Genomic DNA, 19569 nt, shown 5'->3' on the forward strand with positions numbered 1-19569 from the left:
TGTAAAAAAGAAAGCGCTCGTTTGTCTCCTGATAACCAATGGGGCCCGTCAGTCTCTCTGGGCAGATGCTGTGGACAGGTCAGAACATTTCGTTACGGCCAAGTGGAGAATTTCGGCGACTGCTCCCTCCATCCCGGGGCTGGCTTCCTCTCCCGGCCACCTTCCCGCCGCGGCACACGCGCGCGTGGGGCCAGCCACGTGGGGCTGCCCTGTGCCACCGGGCTGTGATGCTGAGTTGGTGGGAAGCGAATACCATGCCCCTGTTTTTATCGCTGTGGCTTTGAACACAATCAGGGGGTCAGAGACGTTCAAAGATTTCGACTCCAGTTCGTTCTCTAACACCTTGTCCTCAGATTGCTGCACACGATTGTCTGCTGACCTGCTACGTCCACCGCAAAGAAAATGCCCAGCGGAGACACCACAGTCAAGACCAGCTTGGGCTGGAGAAGCGTGTCTACTCTTCCCCTCTAAAATGATGTTGTAGGTGAATATTTAATAACGTAAGACATTCGACTCAAGCGCTAGGACAGATGGAAAAGATTAAACACTTTAAAATAGGCTTATCGATGAAGTACAGGACATACTAAAATGTTAACAGCGTTCCTCTCTGGATGAGTTGTCTAGGATTTTAAAAAGTCTTCAGTAATAATAATAGCAACGACTGCCACCACCGTTTATTAGATGTTTACCGTTTACTGAGCAATTTACGTACATCGCGTCATTTAACTCTTAGAAAACCCTACAAAGGGGTGGGGGGGGGAGTTGTTTTTATGCCCATTTGAGCAAACAGAACTGGGACAGAGAGGCTAAGAGGCTAAGGTAATCTGGAGCGCCCGGCTGGCTTGGTGGGGCGTGCGACTCTGCTTCTCGGGGTTGTGGGTTCGAGCCCCACGCTGGGTATAGAGATTATGAAAAACAATAAATAAACTTAAAAAAAAAAAGAGAGAGAGAGACTAAGGGAATACAGCGAGTGACACCATCCCGGCTGTGAGTCAGGTCCACGCCTGGGCTCTTAATCTCCCTCTTTGCTGTTAATAATCCAAATGTACGTCCCTATGCATCCCTATGAGCTTTTTTTTTTTTTTTAAATCTTCAACTTCTAGTTCATTTTCTACTTCAGTAACTTTCTCTACTTTACACGTAAAATGACTTTCTATGTAGTTATAACAAAGCCCTTCCCTTTGTAACTCCGTTATCCCCACTTTCATAACCCAGGCCTATGCAATTCTGGGCTTTAGCAAAAACAGAACATATGCGTCCGAAAAACAGACAAATTATTATATGTAAATTAGTGTACGTTAGCTGCACGCACGGGGCCAAGTGTCACGGATGAAGAACGTGGCTGTGTTACTGAAATTTAATTATAACATCTGTCTGTAACCACAAGCTCACGGTCTTTCTTCCCCGGTGACAGTCAAGTTGTGAAATTTAGAAAAGATTGAGCAAGTCCAATAAAAATTTAATAGCAGTGACAGTTTTACTCTTAGATCTAACACAAATAAAAAATTGTGATTTCAGCTCTGAGGAAATAATGTAATGAAAATGATAAAAATCCACACCGGGAAAGGAATCATTCCAGTTACAGAAAAAAATTATTACATGTGATGGGAGCCCCAAATGAATTTCTCTTTGGGTTTGCACAACAACCTCTCAAATCTGTATGGAGCACTTCTTCCTAGAGGCAGTTTGGGCTTCCTCGAGCACTGAGTTGATTAGCTTGCCCAGTTAGCGTCTGTCCCTAATTCCAGGAATTGAGCCAAATATGATAAATAAGGTTGAAGCTGTGGGAACATCTATGAGACACTGTTTGTTGTTATCGTTTGGACTGAGTAATCAAGACAAAAAACACGAGAGGGAGCAACGTCATTGATGTCTGCCTCTCCGTTCCTATCAGCCTCAGGAAGGAAAGGCGAGTGGCTCTAGTCTCAATCTGCAAGGGTCCCACTTTGAAGCGGCTTGAGGAGACTTTAGTGTAATAGAATTTGACAAAATCAGGCGATAGAGCCTATGTGGCCGGTCACTGCTGATAGGCTGACATCTGGTCTAGCTGGGTCTGTACTTCAGGGCTACTTTTCTCCTCCAGCCACCTCCGCCTTCTCAGATGCACAAGGAACCTGCCGAAAAGGCAGAGGAGAAGTGCCAAGGCACCAATCACAAATATCTAGGCAGATCAGTGGTCAGATGTGAAAATGTCCCGAATCGAATACGATGATGACCAAAGACCAGGGCGCTCCCGCAGGAAGGGAAGGGTCTACGGTTGGGATCCCGCTGGGCACAGACAGGCACGTGTGTGTGAGATGTGTGTGTCATGTGAATTACTAATACAAATGCTGGATGGTTAAGAAATGTGTTCAGTGGCCAGTCGGTGGGAAAGAGAACCAGGAATGTGGAGGGACGTCCCCACTGTGTGCACGTGTGTTCACTGGGGGGAAGCATGGAAGGGAATGGATTCCAGAGCTCACAGTAATTGGTCTCTGCATCTAGCAGTAGGAAAAACAAAAAAAAGGTGTGGTTATGTATAAAAGATAAGAGTATGAGGAAACACAGTTGTTGTTAATTTATTAAACACAAATTTATATCAGGATTAACTTTTTTTCCAACCAGCTTTTATACATGGATCTTTCCCTCTCTTTGTTAAAAAATGAATGGTATAGGGGTACCTGGGTGGCTCAGTCCGTTAAGAATCCAACTCCTGACTTTGGCTCAGGTCACGACCTCACGGTTCATGAGTTCAAGCCTCGTATCGGGCTCTCTGCTGTCAGCACAGAGCCCGCTTCAGATCCTCTGTCCCCCTCTCTCTGCCCTCCCTTGCTTGTTCTCATTCTCTCTGTCTCAAAATAAATAAACTTCAAAAAAAAAAAAAAAGCATGGTATAGAAACTATACGTCAAAGAGGTTTCCAGAATACCTCACAAAGAGGAAACAAAATTTAAGCCAAACTTCCCATTTTAGTCATGTGGCCCATTTCCAGCGTTAAAAACAATTCAACTGGGTAAATGTGAAGATCGAGTTAGCTTTACCAAGTGATTCATGAATCAGGCAGCGTCCCCTCCGGCAAGCAGAAGGGAGCTCCAGCAGACTGAAAGGTTTTAGAAGATGGGACAAGGAAGTCATCAACAGAAAAAAAGATTATTTCGGCTAAGGCCACCTTCCTCTGGGACAAACAGAAGATTCCTCAATGACCAGTTCAAACTACATTTCGGGAGGAGGTTGAAAGTGCAGTCTGGTGATATGACCTAGCACAAGAGTCTCCATTTTGGGCCTCTGGTTTTCCTTTTAACACCAGGAAGGCTGTTTCTGTGTGTCTGAGACCAGCCTTCCACGGTGCACTCCATATATACTCAGTATTCTCTCTACTTTTCATGTCTTCTCCCTTCAGAGGTTTCTCTTCAAACTTAGACTTTTCAGGTCCCCTAGGGACTTGTAATCATCTCCTCAGCGAGAGGCACGTGTTCTGGAGCCCAAAGCCCTCTTCCTTTCTCCGAGCTGACCCTGCGGTACCTGAACCAGTAGACTCCGTACTCTGGATTTGTACACTTCTTTTCCCTCAAGCTCCCAAGTTGTTCCAGGCATGTTTCACATTCCACCCTGTGGAGCAGGCCGACACCAGGCAGCTGCTGTGGACCCTAGGCAGGGGTGCAGGAATATGCGAGCCGACCTCCGGCTACAAGTTTGCGGCATCACTGGGACCGGTGTGTGGAAGAACCCAAAGGAAGTCGAGTGGCTGGTTCTTGGGGTCCTTTGGCCCTTTTCCTCTCTTTTGGGCTCACGGAGTATTAAATTCAGGTCTCATCACTATGGCAAATTTTTGATTTCTTCCAGGCCTGCCTATTTAGCGTCTTTGTGTCTTGGGCTTCAACCATTTCCCCTGGCAAATCAACAGGTAAACAAAGCTCTTCCGTACCCAAACAGGCAAGATCGCCAAGGCAGATTTTAGGCAACACAACACCAACTTAATACTTACTAGCAAAGACACCATTCAGGCTTAACAAATAACATTTGATTTGGGATATAAAATTGAGGAGAACACAGCACCCAACATGGCATCAGGGCTCAGTAAGGGGTTAGTTGCTGTGTATCTACTGGGCAGTTATCTTTGTAACACCTGTCATTCAACTGTAAAACAAGGCTTTCACCCCCCAACCCTTTCCTGGAGACTGAAGTCTAAGGAGGCTTACATAATAAAAGGGGGCGTCAGCTCTATATTAGTGGCAAAACTTACATTGTCTGATTCTGACACTGAAAACACCCAAGAGGGTAGGTATTAGCCTTGTTATATATATGGAAAGCCTGAGGCTCAGAGAAGGTCCCAGGAATTTGTAAATGGCAGACGGGAGCTGGGAATTCAGACCTGTTCTCCCCAGTGTACCTCACTGCATTTATTTGCAATGATTTGTAGATTACAAAAAAGAAGGCAGAGAAATGGAGAGAGCTGGGGGGAGGGGGAGGGGATGATTTATCACCCAAGCCCCAAAACCTCTGTGGGTGAAGAGGCATCAGTAGCAGTTATGCTGGGACAACAGGAGCAGAGGGGGGGCCCCCGCCGGGCACAGAGGGGGCGCTCGGCCCTCTGACCTGGGACACGGGGAGGCTCCCGGTGCCGCCGAGCACCAATACAGACGTTTTCAGAGGGCATGCTCATTTTGTTTATGAAGACATTCACGTATGACAGATCTGGAACCTCATGACAACGGTGAAGCAGACTTTATTTTTCTGTCTGTGTCGTGAGAGGGACACAGAGGACTGGATGGGTGGCGTGACTTGCCTCCGGGCAAGGTCCGGTGGAGGTCTGGGGCTGGTAAAGAGCAGAGAGACTGCAGAGCCAGGTCTCTGGACTCCGCTTCACCTTGCTGCCCGCAGGCTACCCAATATGTTTCCACCAATGACAAGGAGCAGTAGTCCACTGCTCTTTATAAAGAGCATCAATTAGTACAAAAGGAAGCAAACGGTTAAAAAAAAAAAAAAAAGAGGAAGGGAAGATTAAAAAAAAAATCCTCTACAGCTAAATATGTGAAGTCCTGATGGCTACTTTACAGAAGCGAGCTGTAAGGTTTTTCACAGTGAAGATGCCCTTGGTCCCTTGCGGCCAAGTCTTGCAGCCTCGAGGGCGCTCCCAGCCTGTGCCGGGAGCTCTCCCCCAGGGCGCTCGCTGACTCAGGCCGCTCACTGCTCTAGTACACTGTGAGTTCACATAAAGGATCTGGTAGAGACACAGGCCCACGCATCTGTGCTGCTGTTCTCTGGGCCTCTGTACCAGCCAGATGTATGACAGTCCCTGTCTGGAGCCCGTCTCCGAAACTGGGCGTTCTCCAGCTACAGAAACACGGAGGCTCTTAGCAGGCCGGGTGTCCTGAGGTTTGATCAGAATTGTTTGCTGTATTTATTTTTTATTCCGAGAGAAGTATTTTGAGACAGGGGAGGGGGGGGAGTGCAGAGAGAGGCAGAGAGAGAGAGAGAATCTCAAGCCGACTCCGCACTCGAACTCACGAACTGTGATAATGACCTGAGCCGAAATCAAGAGTCAGACGCTTAACTGACTGAGCCACCCAGGTGCCTATTGCTTATTTTAAAAATAGTATCTAGAGGTTTGTGGCCTCCTAGAGATGATTATTCTTACATGATGGCAAAAAAATGGCCTCAAGGGGATTCTTCACTGGTAAATTGGCTGTCATTTGAGGCCTCAAATGACCAAATCCAAATAGTCATAATTCAACTAAAATAATCTCAGAATCCCCAAAGCCAGATTTGAAAAATACACACTTGACTTAATCTGTTTCCTGTGGTGTTTCTGATAGGAGGGTTATTGTTATTTTTGTTACCTTAAGCAACTGGTATTTTTTATGAAAGTCATGCAGATCCAAACAAACAAAAGTCAATAGCAAACAGAAGGAAGACACACCAGAGAGACCCAGTTTCACAGATAAGACACATAAAGCCACAAAATAAGATTAGCCATCTTCTTCGTTTATACTGTTAAAATTAAATGGTCTGACAGAATTTTTACTATTTAATCTTCAGGTGAATTTCCAAATTCATTTGCCTAAGACTTTAAAATAGAAACCACAGCACATTAGGTAGAGCTTTTCCTTCAAAAGACAAAAAGACGGTGAAAATACCCTAGAGCAAAGAGTTGTATTTTACAACGTCCAAGATTTCAATTGAGGGCTTTGGCAATTATTTTCTCACGGCTTATTCATACCTGAGCCTCTTTTTAACCTTCTTCTGGCCAGTTTAATTTGATCCTGTAGAATCTGTACCCAGTCTCTCGGGCCAGGAAGTTTATCCACATGATTAGCGGTACAGTATTTTTCTGTGAAGACTGAAAGAAAATGTGAAATAGTGTTAAATACTTCAGCAAATAAAAAAACATGCAGATCTGAAATGGGAATATATCCCGAGAATTAAAAAAAAAAAAAAAAAGGCGTATTTCTAGAAGACGTCAGTTCCGTAGTGTATGGCTTCAATCCCCACATTACATTCCTTTGGTAAAGACGGAGGTTGGCAGGGGCCCTGCTCATATACAGTGAACTGTGCTTCGGAACGAAACCAGCTATAAAATAGAAGCTCTTTCCACTTGCGTATATGTGTCTTATGGGCAGAGAAGAAAATGCTTCCTATGGGTCCACTGGCCCCATGAAAAAATTCAGCAAATGTATTATTACTGTTGTTAAATCTAATCTCATGCAAGATTACACGGAAAGATGGTGTTCTCGTGGTGATTCCTACTAAATCAGTACTCAATAATAATGCAGTTGTGTCTTCTTAAATTTATTTATTTTGAGACAGAGAGAGAGAGGGAGGGAGAATCCCAAGCAGGTGCAGAGCCCAGCACGGGGCTTGAACTCACAGTGAGATCATGACCTGAGCCCAAACCAGGAGTCGGGAGTTTAATCGACTGAGCCACCCAGACGCCCCTGTGCAGGTGTGTCTTAATGAAAGTCCCCATTTGTACTTTGAATCAGCCTCTTGCGTGCTGTGCCAGCACCTAGGAGAGCTACCTGGTAAGCACAGAGGGAACTATGGAGAGAATCGTGTGACAGGACGAGAGGGAGACAGGACAATGGCTTTATGAAAGCTACACCGTGTGCGGTTGCCCATCTCAGAGCTGCTGTGGACCTTTCTGACTCCCTCTACTTCTGAGCGCCTTCACACCCCATCTTTGCTACCTGCTGTCTGTAAGGACAAGACCTACACTCACATTGCCTTCTTGGTATTTAAAGTACTGGTAGTTTTAAAGCTTTAAAGGTTTCTTTTTAAAAAAAGAAATGACCAAGGAAAATGTTGACAGATTCAATTATATAAAGCTAATTTTTTTTAAGTTTATTTATTTTTGAGAGAGAGAGAGTGTGCGAGCAGGGGAGGGGCAGAGAGAGGGAGACATAGAATCCGAGGCAGGTTCCAGGCTCTGAGCTGTCAGCACAGAGCCCGACGCGGGGCTCAAACTCATGAACTATGAGATCATGACCTGAGCCCAAGTCAGATGCTCAACTGAGTGAGCCACCCAGGTGTCCCAAAACTGTAACATTTCTATTGGATGAAAAAGAAACATTTCCTTAGAACGAGAAAAGCTCGTTGTGCTAAATACGACCAAAAAGGTTCAATATCTACCCCCTGCCCCAAAAGAGTTTGTTCAAATAAAAGAGCAACTTCAAAAGTCTCTACAGATGAACAAAGTGTATCTAGGAAAGATGTTCAGAAAACAGATAAACCAAAGGACTGCAAAACACACTTTGTCTCTACTAAATTAGAACCACAATGAATGTTAAGCTAATAACACTGCTAAAATGGTGGGGACCCGGCACATTCAAACATTACTGTTGGCATAAATGGCAGAACCCTTCTGGGAAATGAGGTGGTCAATACAGAACGAGGGGCTTGATACCTGAGAATCTTGCTCCTAGGAACTTAGCATCAGGAAATCATGTGAAAGAAGGAAGAAGCCCATACACAAGGGTAGTCCATCCAGTCGTGGAGGACGTGGTGAAGAGGGGCAGTGGGGGGGTCTAGGTCTGGGAGTGGAAGCAGGCAGGGGCTCCCTGCAGGAAGCCACTGCTGTCCTCTGTGTTAGGGCAGCGTGAGTGAAGGCGGCAGGTGACTGGAATGGTATCTAGAACTGGCGTTTCTGGGGAATCCTATGACCTGGTGAATATGGGAGCAAGGGAATGTCTGAGGGGCAAGGCGGGCTGGACTGGGTTTGGTTTGGGCCATGCTGATTTGGGGTGTTGGCGGAGCACCCATGGGGGGGACAGGATTCGGGGAAGGGGTCCAGGCAGAAGATACGGGCCTGGGAGGCACATGATTCTTTTTCTTTTTTAAATTTTTTATTCATTTTGAGACAGAGAGCATGAGCTGGGGAGGGGCAGAGAGAGAGGGAGACACAGAATCCGAAGCAGGCTCCAGGCTCCGAGCTGTCAGCACAGAGCCCGGCGTGGGGCTCGAACCCACAGACCATGAGATCATGACCTGAGCTGAAGTCGGACACTCAGCCAACTGAGCCACCCAGGCGCCCCGGGAGGCACATATTTCTATGTGGTGATTGAGGCAACAAGAAAGAACGTTGGCCAGTGAGAACACAGCAACGGAACAGCACTGGGTGGGCCGAGTACAGGGCCAGAGGGAACCCCAGCTGGAAGGAGATGAACGCACAAGCTTGGCTTCTGAGGGCCAAGTTGGGGGAACCGGAAGTGAGGTCTCGTAAAGAAGGGCGAATGGTGCTAAAAAGGACAACAGACAACCGTCTGAGGTGCAAGAGAAGCTTGGGCAGGGCGGTTCTCACAGTGTCACGGGAGGCCCTCGAGGGAGCGGCAGGGTGGCCACAGATGGCATTCCAGAAAAACCCAGGTTCCGTGGGGGAAGGAAGAGATGAGGGGTTGGAGGGGAAGCTGGGGAAGGGCTGCAGGCTGGGGAGACACGGGCCTGGTTTACAGGCTGAGGGAAGCAGCCAGCAATCTGGGGAAGGCAGGAGGCAGTCACGGGAACCACGGCTGAGGTGGTGGGGTCCAGAAGTGGAGGCTGTCCTTGAACAGGAAGAAGATGCCCCCTCTGAGCCCGGACGGGATGGGGAATGGGGTAGATTTAGAAGTGGCACAGGCTGGGCCAATCACTCCCGAGACTCAGTGGCTCCACAGTGAGGGGTACGGAGAGCGTGGGGAAGGTCCGGAATTGCCTCTGATAATAAGAAGAATAGGAAGGCAGCCGACTGAGGATGTCAGGACGCCAAGCACAAGAGCAGGCTACGATCCTGTGGCACCTCGAAGCTCTGAGCTGGGTGTGGTACCACCGGATGGCAGGACCGGCCCAGGGTAGGACTCTGCTGGACAGTTCTGGCAGAAGGACAAGGATACAAAGCGCTGGAAGAGGTCAGCTGCAATTAATTACCTCTGCTTTCTTCGCTCCCTGCCTCCCTACACAAATCTGGGAAGGAAGGAAAGCCAGAAAGAGGCTCACACACTTGGAGAAATCTCTGGGGATCGGGGAATGGCCTAGCAGTGGGGTTGGCAAGGAGGTGACAGAGTAAGGGCAATTGAGAGTGTCAGGCTGGAGTAGAAAGCATCAGCAGTGGAGCTCTGTAGGAGAGCGCTAAGGTGTGGTCACCGTGGATGAGGGCCGGGCATGATGTGGCTGGAAGGCCAGGCGGATCTTTCATGGGCACAGTGAAGCCACTCAAGGTGCCAGCGGGACTTGAGAGCCAGAGGAAGGCACGTAGCTGTGATAAGAGCCTTGATGGACAGGGTCCACCCCAGCCCCAGCTGTGCAGAGGAAGGGTGATGACTGGGAAGTAGAACTAAGGGTCAGGGGTCGGGGGGAGTATCCCCCAGGCTCCCCAGTACATGGCATGTGAACGTGGGCGAGCAGGCGGTCTCCCCTCGGGAGGGATGCAGGGGACGCGATATCCCCGAGGTAGGTGTGATCTTGAATCTCCTCTGCCAGACTGTAGACCACTTCAAAGGTCTTCATTAATCTGGTCTCCCTCAGAGCACTGACCACAGTGTCCCGTACTGAGCAAGAAGTCAATAAATATTTGATGAACAAGCACATTTTCCAGTTTGGTTTCTAATGGCAGCGATTACAAGAGCTCATGAATTTAGACTAATTGGGGAAGAAACGCCTATCTGCATTAGTAGGAAGTTTTAAATTCATAGAATACAGTTAAAGAAACAAGGTTGTATCACATCCAGATGCCCACAGTAACATTTCCTAACCAGAGAGTTGCCAAAAGGTTCTCAAAGTCCTATTTTAACAAACAGAAGAGAATAATTAATTGCATTTAGCATGCTATTAGTTTATATGAAAATGTGTACCACAAAAATGGTCTTACATATCATCTTACCAGGTAAACATCTCCCCCCTGTAATATTATTTGTACAATTCATTTCCATAGTAACCCCTCTTTTCTTAGATTGCGAGATCCATGCATCCAAATTAGCACACACTAGAAAGCAGTGGTTCCAAATTGCAAAGTTGATGTGGATTATGCAGAATGACTCCCAGCAACCACATATGTCAATGTCAACAACCAAGTTTAGGAGAACCAAAGGGAAGGCTCTGGAATGTTTTCTCCCATTCTGTGAGGGGCTTCTCAGCAGATCTTTCCAATCTAATCTCGGGCGCAAATACCGTCACCCGCTAAAATGGCAACAATTTCTGGCTATTTTTTTTTTCTTTTTCCAGTTAAAATTTATCCAGGTACAGGGGTGCCTGGGTGGCTCAGTCGGTTAGGTGTCCGACTTTGGCTCAGGTTGTGATCTCGCGGTTCATGGGTTCAAGCCCCGCGTTGGGCTCTGTACTGATAGCTCAGAGCCCGGAGCCTGCTTCGGATTCTGTGTGTCCCTCTTTCTCTGTCCCTCCCCCACTAGAGCTCTGTCTGTCTGTCTGTCTCTCTCTCTCAAAAATAAATAAACATTAAAAAAATCAAAATTTATCTGGGTACAATAAAAAGAAGCCAGAGAGGTCTCTGTCTCCCAGGTCTGTGTCTGAGACCTTTGAAGGCACAGCACTAGGCTTCTCAAAAAATACCTATATAAACAAATATTTCCACTGTATTACTGACATTCTGTTTTATGGATTACATTCAAACTTAAAAGAGACTTTTAACTTGAATCTGTCTACCGAAGATACAATCCTATACTGTGTAACTTGTGCAGATGAGACCTTAGAACAAGGCCAAAAGATTGTCATTGTATTGATCTGAAAATGCTCAATATGCTATGTGAATAGAGGTATCGAGTAAGCAGAATATATTTTGCTGTCTGAATCTGTAGCGAAAGGTCAAGCTATTATCCTGGTAACAGTTCCATTAGGAGTAATGATGTGAAAAGAGGCATTGCATTAATGCACTGGGTTTCCTACTATGTTAATAGTGGGTCATTAAGAATCATAGAACAATTTGCATTCATCCTTAGAATGCAATAGGTACTAAAAAGAAATTTCCCTCTTCTTCCATTCTAATATATTAAGGAGAAGCAAGGGCTAATTTTAAACAAGTCCAAATAATCCCAACAAGCGGACTAAGGCCAACAATTAAACTAAATAAAAGAGTTAAAGCATCTCCGGTGCTTAATATAATTTGAGGTCCCAAGGTACAAAGAGTACGTTAAGTCACTAGGGAAATGACAAATGTTCAATCTGATGTGTACATGAAGAATGGCTTTTCTCATATGCTCGTGTTCATTCGAAGCGTGCCCTTTAATTGTATATAAATAATGAATAAGCTAGTGGTGGCTGAGCAGATCCTTCCCTGGGAACGCGGCATTTAATGCAATCATCAATGAACAGGCGGTATATAGTGTGTCTGAATGTGACATGCTGAGAACAGAGGGGATTGGCCGCGTTCCCCAAACAGCTATCTGTTCACACAATGGTTCCTAGAGGACCCTTAATTTGGATTCTTCTGGCTCCCTTTGCTGGGAGAAACAGAATATGGTGTGGCTTTTTGAAGGAAGTCACTGGATCGCACACTTTGAGAAGCAAGAGGGGACCTACGGAGCTTTAATGTCGCTGTGGAGCCTTCTACCCAGGCTACACCTGGCCGGCAGTGAGAGCCCAACCTCTGCTCTGATGACGCAGTTCTAAGTTATGGTCAAACGGACAAGCGGAAATCAAGGTGGACGTCAAGCAAAACTGAAGGCCGGGGCCTCGCGGGCGCCGCCAATCTCCCAGAGCGTGAGAGGGGCCGGGGACAAGGGTGAGAAAGAGAGCTCCCTGCAGGAGGGTCCTGGGGCCGGGCCGAGGAGTGGGAGCGCTGGGACCAGCCCTCAGGCGGAGGAGACTAGGTTTCCCTGCAGGCTGTGCACATTCCCCCTGCTCACCTGGGAGCCGCTGGAAGGCCACCGGCACCTTCCGGCACAGTCCTCTTTCCTTTATTCTTTATTCTGTGAAGCTTCCCACGAGCTAAGCACTTTACACATCTATCTCATTTAATGTTTGCTGTAACCTGATGGTGCAGGTATTTTCAATCCTGCATTATAGACACAATCAAGGTGCAGGCAGGTTAAAAAACCGGCCCCAGACCTCACGGCTCATAGGGATTGTTTTGTGCATAAATTAAAATTTTGTTTTTGCTCTTTCTTTTTTTTTTTTTTAATTTTTTAATGTTTATTCATTTTTGAGAGAGAGAGACACACACACAGAGCATCAGCAGGGGAGGGGCAGAGAGAGAGGGGGAGACACAGAACTCGAAGCAGGCTCCAGGCTCTGGGTTGTTGGCACAGAGCCTGATGTGGGGCTCGAACCCACGACCCGTGAGATCATGGCCTGAGCAGAAGTTGGATGCTTAACCGACTGAGCCACCCAGGCACCCTGAATTATTTAATTTTTACTTTAAAGTTATATATGAGCACACAGATCTTGTAAGAGAGTAACGACTGAATTCTAAATATAAGCAAATCAATAGCTAAGTTCAGGCTTCCCTGCGAACGCTGTCTCACTTTCATTTGCCCAAAACAGAAGCACAGTGGACAGCAGGGCAGAGGGCCAGGTGGGTTGTGAGATCACCTCCCTTCTAGACCAAAGGGGCCGGCTGGCCTGAAGCAAGGAAGGGAGAAGGAGACTGGGCCTTGGGTAGGATGGGTCTACAGGTATTTTTGGCTTGGAGACTGATGACTCTGGCCCACTAGGACTCTAATAGAGTATCTTTCCTTTGATGATATTATGGTGCTTCAGTTACCAAATTCATGGGACAGCTGAAATCCACAAGTCATGGGCTTGCTACCCATTCCAAACCCATTGTGATTTATTAAAGTCACAAGAAGTGTAGAAGTTCAGGTACTAGGAGGGAAAGGGAAAGAGCTAGAAGAAGGGCTGGCTGATGGTGTGGGGTGGGCCGATGCTCCATATCTTGGGGCAGGTGTTCCTGGCCTAGGGACTGGCTCTCTGCCGTGCAGGTTCAAACTCTGATTTGAACCTGACCACCCAGGGGTTCACGCCCGAGAAACCAGCTCACGATAACCAGACCTACAAGGGCCTGATGGATAAGCTATGATGCAGCTAATTAATGTGTAAAGGGGGGAGGGGTTGTCTTTCCAGTATCTGAAGCATTTGATGTCACAACCCAGTACTCTCACTTCTTGGAATCAAGATGTTGGAACGAAAAACTACGCAGAAGGTCTGAGTTGAACCAAAGGCAGCTGGATGGTGTGGGGCTGGCCAAGCTCAAGGACGCCTGTGGGAAACGGCCCACCCCAGCCCCCGCTGCCGAACTGGGCAGGGATGTTTCGTACCTGTGCCCTCCGCAGCACAGCCTGACCACAGCAGCGATGGGCACCTGACCTAAGGCTAAGCTGCAGACTGCACAAAAGGCTGAGCTCCTCAGAACAGCAAACAATGAGAGGATGAGGGCTTTACAATAGTAGGCAAAGCCGAGACCTCCTGGTATTGAGTGGCCCTGACACACCTTGCAAACCGGAATTGTGGCAGTGGGGAGGCGACAGAAACCGGGCAGAGGAAGCCAGTAAGGAGGAGGACGAAGCAGACTGCAGAAAGGAGTCAGAGAGTGAGTGTCACCTGGGAGGAAGGCAGGCAGCGTGCAGGCAGGCTGTTTCTATCCTGCAGGCTCACAAAACAGCTTCTTCCTAAGGCAGCGATAGTAACACTGTGTTTTGAGACCAAAAGAGCCTTCCCAAAGAGAGCATTTTTTACCCCCTGGAGTAGAGCCTGATTCTTAGCCCACCGTCGATTACACGTAAATGACCACCGAACCCTGCTCTTACGATGACAAATTAGACAACCCAGCAAATTAGTAAAAATATACAGCTAGAAAGAAAACAGAGAATACGGAAAGCAAAGAGGTCTTGAAAGCAGCCAGGCAGATAGGACGGTTTATCTATAAAAGAACAACGGACTCAGAGCAGACCCACAACAGCAACAAAATCTGGAAGACGGTGGCAGGTTTTCAAGTTGCCCTGCAGAAACAACCCTCAGTCCAGAACAGATTATCCCCCTAGACTCCACGTCCTTCGATACTGAGGGTGCCACAAAGAAACGTCCAGAACAGAAACTGAAATGATACACCACAGAGACCCTCATTCAAAGAATTGCTACAGGCTGTAGCCGAGGAGGAAGAGCTCCAAACACCCAGCGGAAGCAGAGGGGAAGGGCGGGAGGGGACACAGGGAGGGAGGCCAGGAGCTGTAAGATACTAAGAGCTCGCGCAGTGCTAGATGAATGAAAGCTGGGTAGCGCAGGCTCAGAGGCAGACAAAAGACCCAGTGCAAACAGGTAAAGCGTGAGCTCAGTGTACGACTGAGAGGGGTTGACAATTCGTGTGAACGAAGAGGATGAGGTTAAAATGACTGACTGCCCAGGGAGAAAAGCAAATTAAATCCTTCCCTCACGTTTTAGGCAAAAGTAAATTCCAAGTGGATGAAAAAGATCTGAATATAAAAGATAAAACTTGGGCTGGGACAAAGCAGCAGAGAATACCATTCTATTATGGTCGGGAGAGTTTCTTAAAACGGGCACAGAAGAAACCACAAAGCACAAAGCAGTCCATCTGGCTGTTAAATCGAAACTTTGGTGTGACTGAAGAGGTCACACGCAAAGTTTTCACAGGCTAGGAAGTAAGAGAAAACAAACATCTGTAACACAGGCAACCGACAAAAGAATTCACAGAAGTCAATAAGAATACAACAGCCTAATGGAAAAAACAGGCAAAGGATGGACATTCACAGAGGCAAATAACCAAACGGTAGTAAATATGAAATGATGGTCAACCTTATTAATAATCAGGGAATCCACCACTGAGGCGCCATTTGAGACTGGGACAAATTCAAGTTTGTTAACACCACGTGTGGGCAAGAATGAGGAAAAATAGGATCTCTTTTACGTTGCTGATGGATATATAAATGATATGTCACGTCAGAGAGCCATCTGACAACACTTAACGAGGCTGAAGTTGCTCATACGCTGTGACTCCATTCCGCTCCCTGCGTGTCCCCTGGAGAAACTCCTACATGAGCCACAGGAAACACAAAGGTGACTGTTGCCATAGGCAACTGTGCACAAGAACCACCCTAACTGTCCTTTAGTAGAATAGAAAACTGGAGAAAAAAATTGCTTTCTTTGTATGGTTTTGCAGTTAAGATGAAAAAATGAGATTCATAATATACCGAGATGGATAAATCTTGGGGAAAAAAAGGACACAAATTTGCAAAAGTACAGTATGAGGCTGTGTATGTAGGTTCATAAATTCATAAGACCATAGTCAATGGGATTTCCGGACACACACCTAGGCAATAACATAGAAAAACATAAATGGGACAGATTCACACCAACTTCAGGTTACTTGGAGCGGGAGGAAGACAGACAGGATATAGAAGGCAGAACGTTTTGATTTTTTAAAAAAATAAAGAAGGTGGGTGCGAACTAAATATAACATCTGTTTTTAATCTCGGTGGGAAGGTGGAGAGAAAATGAATCTTGGAAAATGTCTTCAACACATTCACGATGAAGAGGAATACTATTATTCCCACTTCTGCTAACGGGGACAAATGCCAGCCTATGAAGGAATCAGAAAGTTTCTCCCAGGACAATGCCGTGACATCAATCCTGACCGGACCTCAATCCACTGCTTCCATCCGCTCTCCCTCAGGGTCAGCCGGGAGAAGGCTTCAGCTTGCCTGCCTAAAAGCATCAGTCCATCACCCCCCAGGTCTTGGCTGAGATGTGACCTTCCCAGGCAAGCCACCCCACCCCCCCTGCCCCGAGTTCGTTAACCCGTGGTTTTCAAAATAACAACGCTTAGCGATCACCGAGATGCCGCGCTCGGCAGGGGCAGAGATCACGGCTGTCTCGTGCGTGGCCGGCACAGGTCAGGCAGCAGTTGGTGACAGAATAAACCTGAGAATCATTTTGCTCTGGTCTGTGACTTAACTTGAAAGAAGTCAAGAATTCCTTCGGTAAACGGCCACAGGTCTTGAGATGACCCTGAGCCCTCAAAGTTCATTTAGGATTTCATTTAACAATGAGATTTAGCACAGTCCATCAACTAAAGTGCCTAAAAACGAAATCTTTAACTCACACATGAAGAAAATACAGTGAGGCCAACAATAACGTGTTTATTGATGAAATGAGAATATCCTACCGAATTATCTATGCCAGAGACTGTAGGGCAGTCAGCTGGTCGAGGAGAGTGAAACCTGACCATGCTGACCATCAAATTGTTGGTCCCCTAGTGCGGATCCCTGTGCGGGGCCGTGATTTTCAGTTGGTTGTTGTAATGGAAAGGGCCCTACCTATCCAGAAAATTGATTCCCAGTTATATTTATTTAATTCTCTAGGTTTGCTTCTGAGAATCTGGACTAAGATTACGGAAGCATGGAATTTCTGAACTGGGAGAAACTTTAAAAATTAGCCAATCCCCACCTTTTCTTTCCGAGAGGTCATGTTTCAAGACCTTCATGGCAGAATCAGGAGTAAATCTACACCCACAAGGCTCCTTTTCAGTACCCCCCAACTGGTGGGACTTTGAGGTCTGAGCAATCTTGTTTAATCACAGCGGTTCTCAAAGATTTGAGGCCACGGCGGTCTGGCGGAAAAGAACAATACTCTTGTCTTCCTTTTGCTACAATGGCATCTCTGTCTACAAGAAAGTGCCTTGAGTGGTTTCTCAAATTAAACAAAGTTAATTTTAAATTTACTTCGACTTAAGAGAGCCCTCAGCAGGGCTCATTTATAATACGGCTTGGTGGGAAATATGATTAACACTTTCCCCTGGCTTGCTGCTACAGCACATGTTTGTTTAACATGTTTGCTATATTTCAACGGAATAAATTATATCTGCGAGATATTAAGGTCTGGATAATAACAAGTTCTGATGTCATGGTGTTTTACTATTTACTCCCTTTTCTGGGCAAAGAAGAATGTTTCAGAATCACAGATTTATAGAAATGCTACTTGGAAGGCATCTTGGAAATATAGAAGTCACTTATTTTACAGATCAGAGCCGAGAGGATCATCCGTTCAAAGAGTCAGGCAAGTGGCAGAAGGGCCACACGGACACCAGTGCTCCCTCTGCCTGAGCTCGGCCGCTCACAGCACTTCTGTGTCTGTCCGCTCTGTGTAGACATCTTTGTCCACGATGAGGAGAAAGTACTGAGTTCGCCTCTCTGTTTTTAAAGCTTGGGTTCCCTGCAGTAGGCACTTTCAAAGTCACTCCATGAAGTCCAGAGTTCACGCCCTGAGCAGTAAGGCTGGAAGCTGCACTCACAGTCCTAGAGTCCGTTAGGGCACATTCCAGAAGTTCAGGTACCATTCTGTCCCTCACTACCACTCAGGGACGGCCGAGGTATGAAGACAAGAGCAAGGAGCTAGGAGGGCAGTGGCAGCGACAGGGTCTCGCCTATGAGGATTCGGTCACCAGGTCAACCCACTTGCCACCATCCCTGCCCCTCCCCCCATGGCTGTCGTGTGGCGGTGTGACCTCAGGGTGACGACACTGGGTGTCAGGACTGGCCCGATGCCTCAGAGCGAGGCTTTTGTTTTCTGTTGTGTTTTAATGGTGACAACTCCCTCCTCATTGAGGTCAGTCATAGGAGAGTTGGGAGCTCATATTTTGAGGCTGTCGAAATAAAAGTTCTCAGAGTTCTCTCTGATACTGTCCTTGAGGCGCCACGGTGCCATGATGCTGAGGGCCAAAAAACCACATGGATGGATAAGCATCCTTAGGTATCAAGAAGTCTTGAGATGGCCAAAGCAGGAAATGGCTTACCAGGCCTGCTTATGGCTTCCATTATTGGGTTTATTCAAATCATGGTCCCGTAATACCATTATTATACTTAACGTTTGGAAGAGAATTACTCTCCGGTGTGAATGGAAGCGTGACCCACTAGCCTCTCCACATTACCTACCGTGGAGGCTGCTCTAGGACATTCAGCAACAATCAAGAGTTTTCAGAGCCTCCCCTGTCCAAACTGGGTGTAATATCCGGGATCACCTTGATGCAATCTGGCCGACTGCTGGGTACCACTCGATTTCTCTGTTGGTGTTTCTTCGCACCTTCAGACTTATATTCTGCCTTCTTTGATTTCAGCTGCCCTCCTCCGAGTCGTCATGGAGAAGCTGTGTCGTTATCCCATTATTCGTGCCCTGTGTCCATCCGATGTAGTGGAGTTGTATTTACATTTTTAAGAAGCCACGTTTTTCAGTGAAGAGAAATTGACCGCCTCATTCCTTCTGTCTCTCTTTCCTTTCTTCCTATATTCATTCATCGTTAATTATGTGAGTGGCACTGTTTCATGTGACAAGGCATATGCAGAGCAAATACAGAACATGGTCTCTGCCCCACAGGGGCTTGCGGTCTTGTTGAGGAGACAAGATGCCCAAACATAAATAGGATGACCGCGTATCCTGATTTGTTCAGGACGGTTCAAAATGCCCGCTTTCCCGGTGAAATGGTTAAGAGGACCATTTTCACTCTCCAAAGTGTCATGGTTTGGGAAACAAATGACCCTGTCATCTTCCACATAAGCCACGAGTAGCAAAGTGAAGGGTTAAGCCTTGGTAACGTGTGCTCTAGGAATGCAGGGAAAACAGAAATCAGTGCAGGCTGGGACCTGGAGAAAATCTCGCGGTAGAGGTCATGCGAGGTGGCTAGACCGTGAAGAGCTGGATTCGTTCAGAGAGAAGGAGCAGAGCATCGCAGACCTGGGAACACAGCGTAACTCACGGTCCACAAGGAGGACGGGATGCGTGAGAAACAGCGCCAGCACTGGGCTGGTCACCTGGTGGGAGGGAGCACTCAGACATGTAGTTGCAAGGAGAGAGAAACCCAGTGATGGCGAGTCTGGAAATGGCCGGAGTTTGCACTTGACGTCATGGGCAAAGAGGGGCTGGGTGGGGAAACGTCAGGAAATTTTGTTTTACAAGGTGTTACTTGGTCACATCCTAATACAGCATGCACTCGAGGGGGAAACGCAGGGCGGGAAGGATATTTACAGAGGTTTTTGCAGAGCGTCAAGGACGAGGTGATGCCCAGCTGGATTAGGAGGGCGTCAGAGGAGCGGAAGACCAGGGGCGAGGGAGCAAGGACAAAAAGAACCGGCAGGGCTGGGTTAGGAGGGGGATTAGCGGCAAA

General features: G+C 47.1%; 1 protein-coding gene across 9 annotated transcripts in view; it reads right to left on the reverse strand.

Annotated features, from left to right (window-relative positions):
* Positions 1-19569, reverse strand: part of BEND7 (BEN domain containing 7) — a 77295-nt gene that overhangs the window by 3928 nt on the left and 53798 nt on the right. For all 9 annotated transcript variants that reach the window (XM_042991077.1, XM_042991081.1, XM_042991084.1 and 6 more), the window contains one exon: positions 6199-6318. In XM_042991077.1, the coding sequence (XP_042847011.1) occupies positions 6199-6318 (120 nt within the window). The remainder of the gene's footprint in view (positions 1-6198; positions 6319-19569) is intronic.

Source organism: Panthera tigris, chromosome B4, assembly GCF_018350195.1.
Source record: "Panthera tigris isolate Pti1 chromosome B4, P.tigris_Pti1_mat1.1, whole genome shotgun sequence".
Taxonomy (NCBI): domain Eukaryota; kingdom Metazoa; phylum Chordata; class Mammalia; order Carnivora; family Felidae; genus Panthera; species Panthera tigris.